Here is a 14,022-nt window from a genome sequence, read left to right as displayed (position 1 = left end):
TCGGATTCATATCCAGGGACATGGCAGGCCACTCCATATGCTCTACACCACGGTCAGCAAGAAAGTGTTAGATCATGCGAGCACGATGAGGCCATGCATTGTCATCTTGGAAGACAAAGTTTCCTCGAAAGGCTACACGAGCAAATGGAAGCAATGTTTCTTCCAGAATGGCCCTGTACTTGAACAACCAGGTCAGTTTTGCCCCCTGCATGAAAAGCAGCCCAAACGGTCACCCCACCACCTCCAGCTTGGACTCTTGGCACTATACAATCTTCGTTGTAGGCTTCATGCACTTGTCTGCGCACTCGGACATGGCCATCTTGACGATAGACCAGAAATCAAGACTCGTCACTGAAGATCACGTGATTCCAGTGTCCTGGCTGCCATTGATGGTGCTCTCTGGCCCACTGCAATCGGTGCTGGCGGTGTTGTCTTGTCAGGCGTGGCTTTCTCAGGGGACGCCTGGCACGATAGCCTGCTTGAACCAGTCGTTGGTTGACTAGCCTTCTGGATACAGGCACATTTGTCAGTTGCTGCCACTCAGCCCTAAGCCGATTAGCTGACTTGGTACGGCCATTGCGGACTAACCGGTGCAGCTGGCGATCATCCCTCCTTGTGGTTCTGCGGGGACGTCCTGGCCTCGATATTGGAGGAGGGACACCCCTCTGAGCATTTCGTTTCGGGATCTTTGACACCTGACCTTGAGTGATGCCATACTGCCGAGCAATAGCACACTGTTTCATGCCGGAATTTCGTAAAGCCACCACTCCATGACAAACAGCATTGTCGAGTTGACGGTCCATCTCCAGAGGAAGCGGCAATCACTTTTGTAGACATGCAGCAGTTGTTTTCCACTAATACAGAATGCAACAACCCTTATATACCCGATTGTGAAGTCAATCGTCAAATGTACCTGTCCGTACATTTTGTCACGCCACCTGTGATATAATCCTGTCATTGACTTCTTGCTGCGACAGACAATCAGTGACATGGTTCTTTTAACAAAGAAATCACCGAAGCGTAAAAAAAACTCACCAGATTGATATTCTGAGTTCAGAAAGGAAACCCAAGTCAAGAAAAAAAAATATTCCATATTAAATGCCAAGTCTGTAGATATATTGTCACGTTCCCAGTGGTGAACACCTCTGGGGATGGATTAGCCGATCGAGCTTTACACTCCGAGGCATTAAATTCAACTATTGCGGAGTTATAATAATAATAATAATTCATTTATTTTGTATAGCGCTTTTCCAGAAGCCCAAAGGCGCTTTGACAGAGTGGAAAACATAATGCATAACAATACATGAAAACAACAATTGCAAAAAGACAAGAATCAAGAAAACAAACAGCAGCGATATACGGCATATATATAAGACAAGAATCAAAAAGACAAGACAAGAATCAATAGGGAAATATTTAAAGCAAAAGGAGGGAGAAGGAGAAGAGATAGTCAGGGGTTAAATGCTGTGGGTTGAATGTTGAATGCAGCGTTGAACAGGTGGGTCTTTAGTGATGTTTTGAATGTGGTGAGTGAGGAGGAGTCTCTGATGGTGTGAGGTAGTGAGTTCCAGAGGGTGGGAGCAGCGATGGAGAAGGCCCTGTCCCCCCAGGATCTGAATTTGGTCCGGATGGAGGGGGTCAGGAGGTTGGTACCAGCAGAGCGGAGGTTGCGGGTGGGAGTGTGTCTGGAGAGGAGGTCAGCCAGGTAGGATGGGGCCAGGTTATGGAGGGCTTTGTATGTCAAGAGGAGGATTTTGTACTGGATTCTCTGGGGGATGGGGAGCCAGTGAAGCTTGTAAAGGACGGGGGTGATGTGGTCACGGGTCCGGGAATGAGTGGGTAGACGGGCAGCGGAGTTCTGAATGTATTGGAGTTTATTGGTGATTTTTGAGGGTGAACCATAGAGGAGGCTATTGCAGTAGTCCAGACGGGAGGTGATGAAGGCGTGGATGAGGGTTTCTGCAGCCGTGGAGGAGAGGGATGAGCGGAGACGGGCAATGTTTTTCAGGTGAAAGAAGGCTGACTTTGTGATCTGTTTAGTGTATTTGTCGAAGGAAAGGGTTTGGTCAAAGATGACGCCAAGATTCCGGATGTGAGGGGAGGTGGATACTGGGATACCGTCGATGTTGAGGGCAAAGTTATGGGTGGATTTTGTGAGCGTTTTTGGGCCAATGATGATTATTTCAGATTTATCACAGTTAAGCTTGAGGAAGTTGATTTGAAGCCAGGATTTTATTTCAGTGATGCAGTTTGTCAGGATAGAGTGGGTGTCGGTGGAGACGGACTTGGTGGAGATGAAAAGCTGGATGTCATCGGCGAAGCAGTGGAATTGGAGACCATGACGGCGGATTAAGTGACCGAGCGGGGACAGGTAAAGGATGAAGAGGAGGGGGCCAAGAACTGAACCTTGGGGGACACCTTGGGGGAGGGGAGCAGTGGGGGATTTGCAGTTATTGATGGAGATGAACTGGCATCTGTCAGAGAGGTATGATTTAATCCAAGAGAGGGCAGTGCCGGTGACGTTAAAGGTGGATTCAAGTCGGGTGAGGAGGATAGTGTGATCGATGGTGTCAAAGGCAGCGCTGAGGTCGAGGAGGACGAGAATGTTGAGGTTGCCAGCGTCAGAGGAGAGGAGAAGGTCGTTGGTGATTTTGAGGAGAGCAGTTTCAGTACTGTGGTTGGAGCGGAATCCGGATTGGAATGTTTCATACAAGTTATTGGCAGAGAGATGATGTTTGAGTTGAGTGGCTACAGCGCGTTCCAAAACTTTTGACAGAAAGGGTAGGTTGGAGATGGGTCTGAAGTTGTTTAGGGTGTCAGGGTTTAGACCAGGTTTTTTTAGAATGGGGGTAACAGCAGCAATTTTGAGGGAAGGTGGGACGATGCCTGTAGACAGGGAGGAGTTTATTGTTGCAATGATAAGTGGAGAGAGAGCAGGGAGGGAGGCTTTGACAAAGCTGGAGGGGATGGGGTCAAGAGTGCAGGTGGCAGTTTTCATTCCTATGAGGAGTTCAGAGAGGTCAGTAGGAGAGATTGGGGAGAACCGAGACAGGGGATGGCAGGACAAGGGGGGGCAGGTGGTTGGAGGGGGAGCGGGTGCGGCGGTGGTCAAGCTGTTGTAGATGTTGTCAATTTTGCGTTGGAAGAAAGAGAGGAAGGAGATGCAGTTGTCTACTGTGAATGACTGGGTGGTGGTGTTCAGGGGGCGGAGGAGTTTGTTTATTGTCGAGATGTTAATATGCACGGGATGTTAATAAGTTAATATGCACGGGGGAATGAGGCAGCGAAGGGTAGTGAAGCTCTTACCTTCACGGACCCCACTGGACGTCTTCAAACCTGGATAATCAACTCAAACCCGACACGGAATTATAATGCAAAAATACTGGCTTTATTGAAAGAAATGCCGGTAACAAAATAATGCACGGTAAAATATAAAATCCTAAATGGAGCGCTCTCTCACTGACCCTTACACACACAAGGGGAAATATAAATGGAAAATAAATATGTGTGTATGTGTACTTAGCTCTGGTCCCCTTGATCATCCCGGATCGTCACAGGCCCCCACGTCCCTGCGCGGAAAAGCACACTGGTTGGCGCGAAGTCCGTGCACGGGAACCAGACCTGAGCATGCCGTTCGTTCTCTCCAGCCACGCTCGTCCCCGTTGTCCGCTTCTCACAGCACCGATGTCTCTCCAGTTCACTTGGCACGGCCCTCAGCCGTCACGAAGCTGCAGGCCAAGCGCACCAGAGCACGAGCCGTGACTATCCCTCCTCACGATCATCGAAACCCAAAGCCAGGGATATAACTTGCCGACTCCAATGTCCCTGGCACAAGAGGAGTAAATGTCCACGTCTGCTCACCACCAAAGCCAAGAGGTATATGTGACTGCTCCCTTTCAACGGCCCTCGCGCAAGAGGACAAAATGTCGGGACTGGTCGTAATGACTGTACCCACGTAAGAGCGATAATGAATGCCACTGCTCGTGATGAAATCCCCACGCAAGAGACACCGTGTATGTGACCATTCTTTATGAATCCTGAAGCAGAGAGAGCAATGATCGATTGTTCGCTATGGAGGCCGGTCCGGAGAGAGACAAAATGTCGGGGACACAATCTTTTGCTTTTCAGAGCTCTTAAGTCACCCGACGATGTCCGCGCGCGGTCCAATCAATGGCCACCACCACATCACTTTATCGCCACCTTTACCAATCGTTCTTCAGGGCATGGTCTCATCGCCACTTGCCGGCCTTTGTGATGGCTCGGCTGGCAGAACCCGCGGTAGTTTTCAATGTCCTGCTTCTGGTTGTTTTATTTAATGTTATTAATTATGGTGTCGATTGCTTGGCTTGGCTATGGTGTGTAGTGCGGTGTCAGGAACACAGGAAAAGATTACAGAGGCAATTACATACATGGGATTAATTGCCCTTAATCCCAAACTAATTAACATAAACCCACTCATCGTCATGGGGACAAAGATACACTCTTACACGACATCCGGTCTAAATGGATCCACTACTTATGGTACACGGGGGTTCTTCTTCTTCACGACAGTCAGAGCACATTACCTATATAATTATACCTGGACTAAGGAATTGCATTGCCCACCCTTCCCCCTCCCACAAACGTAACAATATATATATATATATATATATATATATATATAATATCATAAGCCTTCCTTATCTCTGTATATGTATCGCCACACTCGTTGCACTTCTCCAACTTTCGCCTTCTGACAATTCCCCCCCATGCAGTTGAAAACATGAGATGATCACTCTTTCTCAGCCTGTGCTCTCAAGCAGAATTGTCATGGACCAATTGCAAATGTTCGATTAACTTTGCAGTCCAACTGGTTTTCATCGGAAGAGATGTGAACACATGCTTCCCAATTAAAATGCAAATGAAGAATCACTGTAAATGCCGTAATTATCCAGCACTAAGATTTCCACCATTTTGGAGATATATGACTTGTGTTTCCACACGCACAGGTGCTTGAAACTTGTTAATGCTTGAAATGAATAACTGAAGGTAATACAGGACATCTTGTGGTTTTCTAAATGGCATTAGTATTTTTCAATGTACCATCTTCTTGTCCCCAATTATCCTAAGAGTGAAATGACTCACCAATACAATTCTCCTGATTTGCAAATCAGCAAATGAACCACATTTAATTTTGCTGGAGAAATCTTTACCTGGACGAGCGGAAGAATTATGAACAGCAATATTGTTTTAGACGTTTCTTGTGGATTTAGAGGGACAATCATTTACTGCGCCGTGTGCATAAAAAGTCAACCTCAATATCATCTCTGGTTCAATCAATAGACTTGTTTTTTTTTTTGGTTTCATCCATTGCACTAATACTTTCATCAGAACCAACTAAGGCTGTTTCATTGTGTGATCATGAGTTTATATGGCTGCAACAATTGTGTTTCGAAAGTAAAGTGCTTTTATGTTCTTGAGACAGCTTGTATTTCCATATTCTTATTGAATATAAATTGTTTCCACCCCTACTCAGGCATGTTTAATGCTGAGGATGGTACCAGCCAACATATCGTAAATGTTCAAAGACCATTAGGTTCCTATTGACCTATAAAACCATGATCTGTTTTTGCGGCCATTGAATCACAATACATTGGCTGGAGGTACACATTCTGATTTTAAGGATTTTTTTTTTTTTTTGAGGAAATGGAGGCATGCTTTACATACAGTGCATTCAGAAAGTATTCAGACCCCTTCACTTTTTTCACATTTTGTTATGTTGCAGCCTTATGCTCAAATCGTTTAAATTCATTTTTTTCCCTCATCAATCTACACTCAATACCCCATAATGACAAAGAGAAAACAGGATTTTAAAAGTTTTGCAAATTTATTAAAAAGAAAAAACTGAAATATCACATTGACATAAGTATTCAGACCCTTTGCGATGACGGTTGAAATTAAGCTCAGGTGCCTCTCACTTCACTTGATCATCTTTGAGATGGTTCTACACCTTGATTGGAGTCCACCTGTGGTAAATTCAATTGATTGGACATGATTCGGAAAGGCACACACTTGTCTATATGAGGTCTCACAGCTGACAATGCATATCAGAGCAAAAACCAAGCCATGAGGTCGAAGGAACTGCCTGCAGAGCTCAGAGACAGGACTGTGTCGAGGCACAGATCTGGGGAAGCCTACAAAAAAAACCTCTGCTGCATTGAAGGTTCCCAAGAGCACCGTGGCCTCCATAATTCTTAAATGGCAGAAGTTTGAAACAATCAAACACAGAATATTGTTTCTCACAGTCTGAGAGTCCTTTAGGTGCTTTTTTTGCAAACCCAAGCGGGCTTTCATGTATCTTTCACTGAGGAGAGGCTTCCATCTGGCCACTCTGCCATAAAGCCCAGATCGGTGGAGTGTTGCAGTGATGATTGTCCTTCTGGAAGTTTCTCCCATCACACAGGATCTCTGGAGCTCAGCCAGAGTGACCATCGGGTTCTTGGTCACCTCTCTTACCAAGGCCCTTCTCCCCCGATTGCTCAGTTTGGCCGGGCGGTCAGCTCTCGGAAGAGTCGTGGTTGTTCCAAACTTCTTCCATTTAAGAATTATGGAGGCCTCTGTGCTCTTGGGAACCTTCAATGCAGCAGAGGTTTTTTTTGTAGGCTTCCCCAGAGCTGTGCCTCGACACAGTCCTGTCTCTGAGCTCTGCAGGCAGTTCCTTCGACCTCATGGCTTGGTTTTTGCTCTGATACGCATTGTCAGCTGTGAGACCTTATATAGACAGGTGTGTGCCTTTCCAAATCATGTCCAATCAATTGAATTTACCACAGGTGGACTCCAATCAAGGTGTAGAAACATCTCAAAGATGATCAAGAGAAATGGGAGGCACCTGAGCTAAATTTCAAGTGTCATAGCAAAGCGTATGAATACTTATGTCAATGTGATATTTCAGTTTTTTCTTTTTCATAAATTTGCAAAACTTTCTAAAATCCTGTTTTCTCTTTGTTATCATGGGGTATTGAGTGTAGATTGGTGAGGGAAAAAATGAATTAAAACGATTTCAGCATAAGGCTGCAACATAACAAAATGTGAAAAAAGTGAAGGGGTCTGAATACTTTCTGAATGCACTGTATATGGGGCAGTAAAAAATTTGTCTGATTCAATGTATATAATTCATGACCTTTATCTGAATGGCTTGTAATGCTGGACTTTATCTCCATCATTCTCAAGGTCTTGCATATCTATAAATCTCATAAAAATATACTCTCTCTCTCATTCTCCCTTTCTCCTTCTGATATGTTTTTAAAACTTTTACTTGTAGAATCCGATGAGAATGTACATGAGACCGGGGAAGAAAACTGGTCCTGTAAAGATGTCATTGAACCCCTTGAGCAGCCCTATGGCTCCGACCCACCTTCAAGTCCAAATCCACCCATCCGGCGCAGGTGAGCAATGTTCACCAGTGGTCCAGGGACACTTTGTATCGTGCAAAGATTGAAGAACACATGGACGATCGAGGCTCATGGAAGAGCGAGACAGAGTCAGTCGACACTGAGATCAGACGTCGGTGGACATTTTGCATCTCGCACTAACACAGTAGTTGACACACTGAAAGTCAGAAGTCACGTGACACTTAAAGTCAATCGAGAATCTAATCCATTAAGGCAATTCACTTCCTTGGCTTGGAGCTCCATCTGATTACTGGATCTTAAAAATTTACATGACACAGTGTATCATTGATAAATAGGCATCATTCATGAATTCCTTTCAGCAAACAGAAAATATGTGGGTCTCATCACTTATTTGCAAGTGTTGCCTCTGCCTTTTGTTCATGTTAGTACGGAAATGTGCTGCGCGCGTCCTTTCATGCAGCAACTCTGTTGATGCAATGCTGGGCTACAGCCTCGTCTTTGTAATAAAATTAAGTTGATTGTGCCTATTGCGAATCGGGTGTCACACAGAACCTGAACTCCTGTTGACCTCAGCATCACACATTGTTGCTGCAGTCCAAAGCACCTTTTGTCTCTCAGCATTTATTCTCTGCATAGAGTGAAATCTTTAAACATTTACTATGAAAGACAACATTTAAGACATACCGAAAGGGAACTTTCTCCCAGGCCTTTGCCTTACAAGAGTCACTTTGTAGTTTTTTTTATCAATACAGGGAAGGACGTAGGTCTTGGTGAGGGTGAAACACACCAGTAGCACATCAAGGGGCGCAACTATGAAAGCATGGACCATACCGTACTTGGCCGGTTTTCTACCCAATTGCAGTGGAATCAACATGGTAGTAAAAGCTACACACAGAATGTGTTTTGCTCTCCAGCAGGATTTACATGCAAAGAAAAAAATGTTCGAGAGGAACAGCAGATGTGGCAAGTGGAGAGTAATGGTAGCATTGCCTCCCTTGAGCCGGCTATCTCCAACATTCTCAGCTTAGCATACAAATAGAGCAGCTGAGCAAACATGGTGGTTCTTTCTGTCCAACAAGAGGCCAATATGGCGGTAAATACCCTATCACTAAAGTTGCAAAATAGATATACAACCACCATAGACTGAAGACACATGTATGTACTTATATCGATAACTATAAATGTCGATCTGTCTGTCTGTGTTACATATACACTTCCACACCTCTGGCGGATTTTGGACCAAATTTGTCACAGAGGTAAAATTTTGTACCGGCCAGGTTTTGGCGTAGCTCCTTCGGCCACTGGGAAACCCTGGGGAAAATGATGTCGTGTACTTCCTCGCTGTTGCAGTTGGTTGGAATAGCGCCACCTTTGGTGAAGTCGAGCACTACAGGATGGATTTAATTTCGCCAGACAACTGCCTGACTGTCATCTTCCGTGGTTATTGTCGTCACCGCCATGGATCGCTTTTCCCGTCCCTTGGGACGGGTTTACTTTTGCTCGTAATCAACAAATCACATTCCAACCATTACAATGCCTGCCCACTATTTAATCCTTGCAACATGCCTCTACCTAAACAGAAAAAAATATAGGAAGGGTTTTCTTAATATGACAAATAATAGTCTGTTCACGGTTTTATTTGTTAATTATGTGTTTCAAAGTAGCAAGTGTTCTGTGAATGCAGATCAAATTTAAATAAACGACTCATCTCTGATGCTTCTCTGACTCTATCTCTCTCTTTCCTTCTCTTTTTGACTATTCCTCTCCACTTTGCCTCTCACCTGAATGCCCGCTGTTTCTCTCATAATATGTCTAAATAATTTGTAGCTGGGTGGGCAGAAGCAAGGCTTCATGCATTCATTACAACCCTAACCCTAACCCTAACCCTAACCCTAACCCTAACCCTAACAACCCTAACCCTAACCCTAAACCATAACCCTAACCCTAACAACCCTAACCCTAACCCTAACCCTAACCCTAACCCTAACAACCCTAACCCTAACCCTAACCCTAACCCTAACCCTAACCCTAACCCTAACCCTAACCCTAACCCTAAACCCTAACCCTAACCCTAACCCTAACCCTAACCCTAACCCTAACCCAACCCTAACCCTAACCCTAAGCCCAGGGAGGTCTGTTGTCGATTTAGCAGCAGCTTGCGTGGCACATTTACAATCTTTACGTTCAAGTGTTACAGTGTCGAAATTTATATTCTCAGCCACACTTGCATAATCTTTCCCAGAATGAAAGCACCATTAATCTCGAAGCGAGAGATGTTGTGCCTAGGAAGGTAATGATGTAGAGAGAGAGGAGTTAGAGATTAAGATGGATAAAGGATCATATGAAAGCATAAAGATGTAATGCATATTGCACAAAGGTGTGAATGAATGGAAAGGAATGAATGAAGCAATACTCAGGAATGATATTGGCAGGCTGTTCAGATCGAGGGCTTTTGTCAAATAAAGAAATGAAAGACAGTAATCATACAACAGGGGATTCAGGGGTTGAGTTTAGGCAACATCCATTAAATTGTTTACCCAAGGTTTCAGGGCCACCATGACAGTGCCCTTGTGCTGCGCAATGATCGAGCAATGCAAAGAGCTAAGATGGATCGTGCAATTTGGCACAAGATGGCACTGGGCCCTCCTTGACGACCTGTAAATATATCTGTCTTGGCTGTCCTTTGGGAGTGGGCTGTATAAGCGAGAGGCTTCATTTATTTGTTCATTTTGCATTACAGAGTAACTGTGTTACATGAGCGAAGATCAAATTTAGAATAACCAACTCCTCGCTGACTTTCCCTTACCTCTTTATTTTTTATTTTATTTTTTTTGCTTGGACGTGTTCAGTAGGGTAAAGACTTGCATTGTACATGATTCTCATGACCATGTCCGTTGGATTCACAGCCCTCCAAGTCAAGAGACAGCTATTCCCAGCCCTGCCAGGCCCTCATGTGACTCTGCAGAGGAGGTCAAAGTGCAAGGTGGTATATTCTGCCGTGTTATGCATCTCGCACCGTGCTCTTCCACAATTTGTACCGTGCACCTTTTCCCCATTCTTTGTTGTGTTCAGCATTCTTTGCTGCGTGTTGTTCTTCACAGAGCCGCCAGCTTCCCGGGAGAACATGAACGAACCGGATTATGGCGTTTACTTTGTGGAGTGAGTCTGAATCTGACTACTTTGTGTTGTCTCTTCCCCTAACAGCTGGGTATAGGTAGAGGGAATGAATAGGGACTGGAAGGTCGCATGCTGAGCCGATGCTTACACTCTCAAAGAGGGCATGTGGTATCTTGTATGAAGTGTTTCTCAGAATTATTGGACACCCAACCTCTTTCTCACCTACTACATCATACCTACACTCCTTACTTCCCTGACTCAAACTAAACCCATGACCGCCCTGTGTGCTTTTGATTGTTCCACCAGCAACCACATGAAGCAACCACCTTTTATCGAAGCATCCACAGCAACTGGATGCAAACCATCACGATTAGCCCACCCGCCAGGTATGTGACGTTAACGAACGCACTGTCCGGGTACATGCTAAAAAACGTACCTGTCACAGAAATTGCACAGGCTATGCATACCTATACAAATACCAAGCATACTGGGTATGCTATGCACAGCAATGGCACAGATGAGGTATATGCTGCATAAATGAGCATGCCAGGTGAATGCCATATAACATCTGATGCTAACTGCACAACGGGAATGGTGAGCCATACAACACCTGGACAGGTGTAGATATTTGATGTACAACACCTGGACGTGTCAGGCATTTATCGACCAAGAGCTATAAATTCTGGGTATGTAGCACATAATGACTAAGTGCCAGTGTACGAGCTTCAAGATAACGTGTCACTCCACATGCTAACAGGGTGTGCCCAAAGATGGCTTGAATTTATTATCAAATGTACACCATCGGTACATGTTAGAGTAAGCTAACACAAGGTCCCTGTCGCATGTACAATTGTCGTACGACATGTCTTTTCCTCCATATGTGATCAGTTAAATAGAAACGCCACTCATTTGTCTGTGTCTGAATAAGGGAAAGTGCATCAGACACATACAAGACATGAACATAGACATAACTGAGCACATATTGTACTATCCTTGGTATTTTGACCGTTTTGCTCTAAAATGGTAGGATTTGTATTCCTAATCTGAGTATTGTACTGCTAAATGTTTGGACCACAGATTAGGGTCCGTTGCAGACATGTACAAGACTACAATTGTATACATTTGCTGTTGCAGGGAAAGCTCTTTTTACACGAAATCCAGCTGAGCTACAAGGCACCATGATAACCACGGCCGTGCAGAAGAGCGCTCGGGGTTTTGGTTTCACTATCATCGGTGGTGATGAACCCGAGGAATTCCTGCAGGTCAAGAGCCTGGTTCCTGATGGACCCGCCGCTTCGCTTGGCACTGTTCAGACCGGTATGGTGCTGCGGACAAGCGATGGATTCAACGGCTCAAACAGAACCAACTAGAACGGCACTCGGTAGAGAGCATACCTCCGCCAGGCTGAACGGTTTACGTCTTGTATCCCACCGTTAGGCAGGACCTGGACACGGAACTGAACCAAAATCGAATCGGCTTGGTCTTGTCGAGTACCCAACCCACCCACCTGGTTTTGTCATAAGTCGTCCATAACTTTTTCAGATATCATGCTCAATGACAGACGAACAAAACAAGCAGCGGTGGAAACATAACCTCTGTCCAACTTTGGTGGCGGAGGTAAAAATCCTGGGTTAACTACACCACCGCAGGTGGACGGAGGTTATGTTTTCACCCCTGTTTTTTTGTCTGTTTGTCTGTGAGCAGGATATCTCAGAGTTATGGATGGATACGGAAGAAACTTGGTGGACAGATTGGGTGTGTGACGAGGACAAATTTATTAAATTCTGGTGAAGGTGCAGATCCGGATCCAGATACAAGAGTTTTTTTTTTAATTTCTCAAGTGATTCTTCACCATTAAGAGATACTGCCAGAACGACATATAGCATGATGTCTGAATAAGTTATGGACGACTTATGACAACATTTGGTGGATGAGTTAGGTAGGTGACGAGACCAAGCCGATTAGATTTTGATTCAGGTCCGAATTCAGACCCGGCCTATCGGTGGGACACAAAAAAGGTAAACTATTCAACCTGGCTGAAGTATGCGCTCTACCGAGTGCCATTCTGGTTTCCTCATGTTTCACTTTGCTTATTTTATTATTTAAATCTTGAATGGCGCAGTATTATTTAACATTTTGCTATCCAATTCAATCACACCTCAGAAGGTGAAGCCTGGCGAAGTTTTCACATTCGATGATTGATGGCCTGGAAGATCGTCTTGGGCCTGAGCAATGGAAGCTGGACTTGTAGCGTTGATATAGTCATGGTCTCTTAATTGCAAGAGCGGAAGAGGGTGAAGACCATATGACATTGTACAAGGCCAAAGACCTGTGACATCAGAAATTTGTCCAATGCACACAGTGGCTTCTCACGTCAGCAGAGATTGATTCTTCTTCTTACTCCTTTGTGACGAATTTCACTTTTCTCGAGAGGCTATCTTTGTTATTTTTATGCTTTTTTGAGATACACGGCTTGCTAAATGTATAATTGTTACCTCTGCCACTGAAGGTGGATGGAGGTTATGTTTTCACCCCTGGCTGTCTGTCTGTCTGTCTGTTTGTTTGTCTGTTTATCACTCGCCTACAGGTCACAATTCCAAACCGATCGTCATGAAACTTCACCAAGTTGTAGATGTCGTCACAATTGAAAAGCCCATTGATTTTTAGGTCAAATGTCATCTGGAGGTCAAAATTCTAAAATCGCCATTTTTCATCCGATTGATTTGAAAATTGAACAGCATTTGTATATTGAGTCACGAAATTGGGAAACCAACTATTTTTGAGGTCAAAAGGTCAAATGTCAACTCAAGATCCAACTTCCAAAATCATAAATTTTCATCTGAAAAACCGTCAATTTTCATCCCATTGTCCCGGGCTTCGATGAAGATCGTCAATTTTAATCTTCATGACATGGACAATTTGATGGATTAATGGCAACCGTTTTCGGAGAGGGGGGGGGGGGGTAAAATGGACAATTTTGGAGGGGGAAATATATGTGACAAAGACGAAATTATTAGATTTTGGTGAAGATTCCGATCCAGATCCGGCTAGTATGATTTTTGAAGTCATTCTTCACGATTGGGAGATTGGGCCAAAAACGATATATATCAGAATATGTCAAAAAGTTGTGGACGGATTTGGACGTAACTTGGTGGAGAGGTTGTGTGTGGGACGAGGAAAAATTGTTTCAATTTTGGTGAAGATCTGAAAATGGATTCGGATACGATAATTATTTAATATTTAAGGGATTCTTCACCAGTGACAGATCGGATGAAAAGCGATATATAACATGATATTTTAAAAAGTTATGGACTAGTTATGACTAAACTAGGTGGACGAGTTGGTTAGGTGACGAGAGCAAACAATCCGACTAGATTTTGGTTCAGGTCCGAATCCAGATCTGGCCTATCAGTGGGATACAAAACGTAAACTGTTCATCCAGGTGGAGGTATGCCACCTGTACCGAGAGCCGTTCTAGTTTATTTATGTTCTCAAGGCCGGTAGATTTTTGTGG

At 44.4% G+C, this 14,022-nt stretch overlaps 1 protein-coding gene across 1 annotated transcript in view; it reads left to right on the top strand.

Moving 5' to 3' along the window:
• Positions 1–14,022, top strand: part of LOC137425927 (membrane-associated guanylate kinase, WW and PDZ domain-containing protein 1-like) — a 229,891-nt gene that overhangs the window by 53,259 nt on the left and 162,610 nt on the right. Inside the window, exons 2-6 of the mRNA XM_078776136.1 lie at positions 7,301–7,424; positions 10,298–10,374; positions 10,493–10,550; positions 10,815–10,894; positions 11,643–11,825. Of these exons, the coding sequence (XP_078632262.1) occupies positions 7,301–7,424; positions 10,298–10,374; positions 10,493–10,550; positions 10,815–10,894; positions 11,643–11,825 (522 nt within the window). The remainder of the gene's footprint in view (positions 1–7,300; positions 7,425–10,297; positions 10,375–10,492; positions 10,551–10,814; positions 10,895–11,642; positions 11,826–14,022) is intronic.

The sequence above is a fragment of the Myxine glutinosa genome, chromosome 4 (assembly GCF_964187855.1).
Source record: "Myxine glutinosa chromosome 4, kmMyxGlut1.1, whole genome shotgun sequence".
NCBI lineage: Eukaryota > Metazoa > Chordata > Myxini > Myxiniformes > Myxinidae > Myxine > Myxine glutinosa.
The sequence above is the reverse complement of the archived record's forward strand: the minus strand, read 5'-3'. Positions and strand labels throughout refer to the sequence as shown.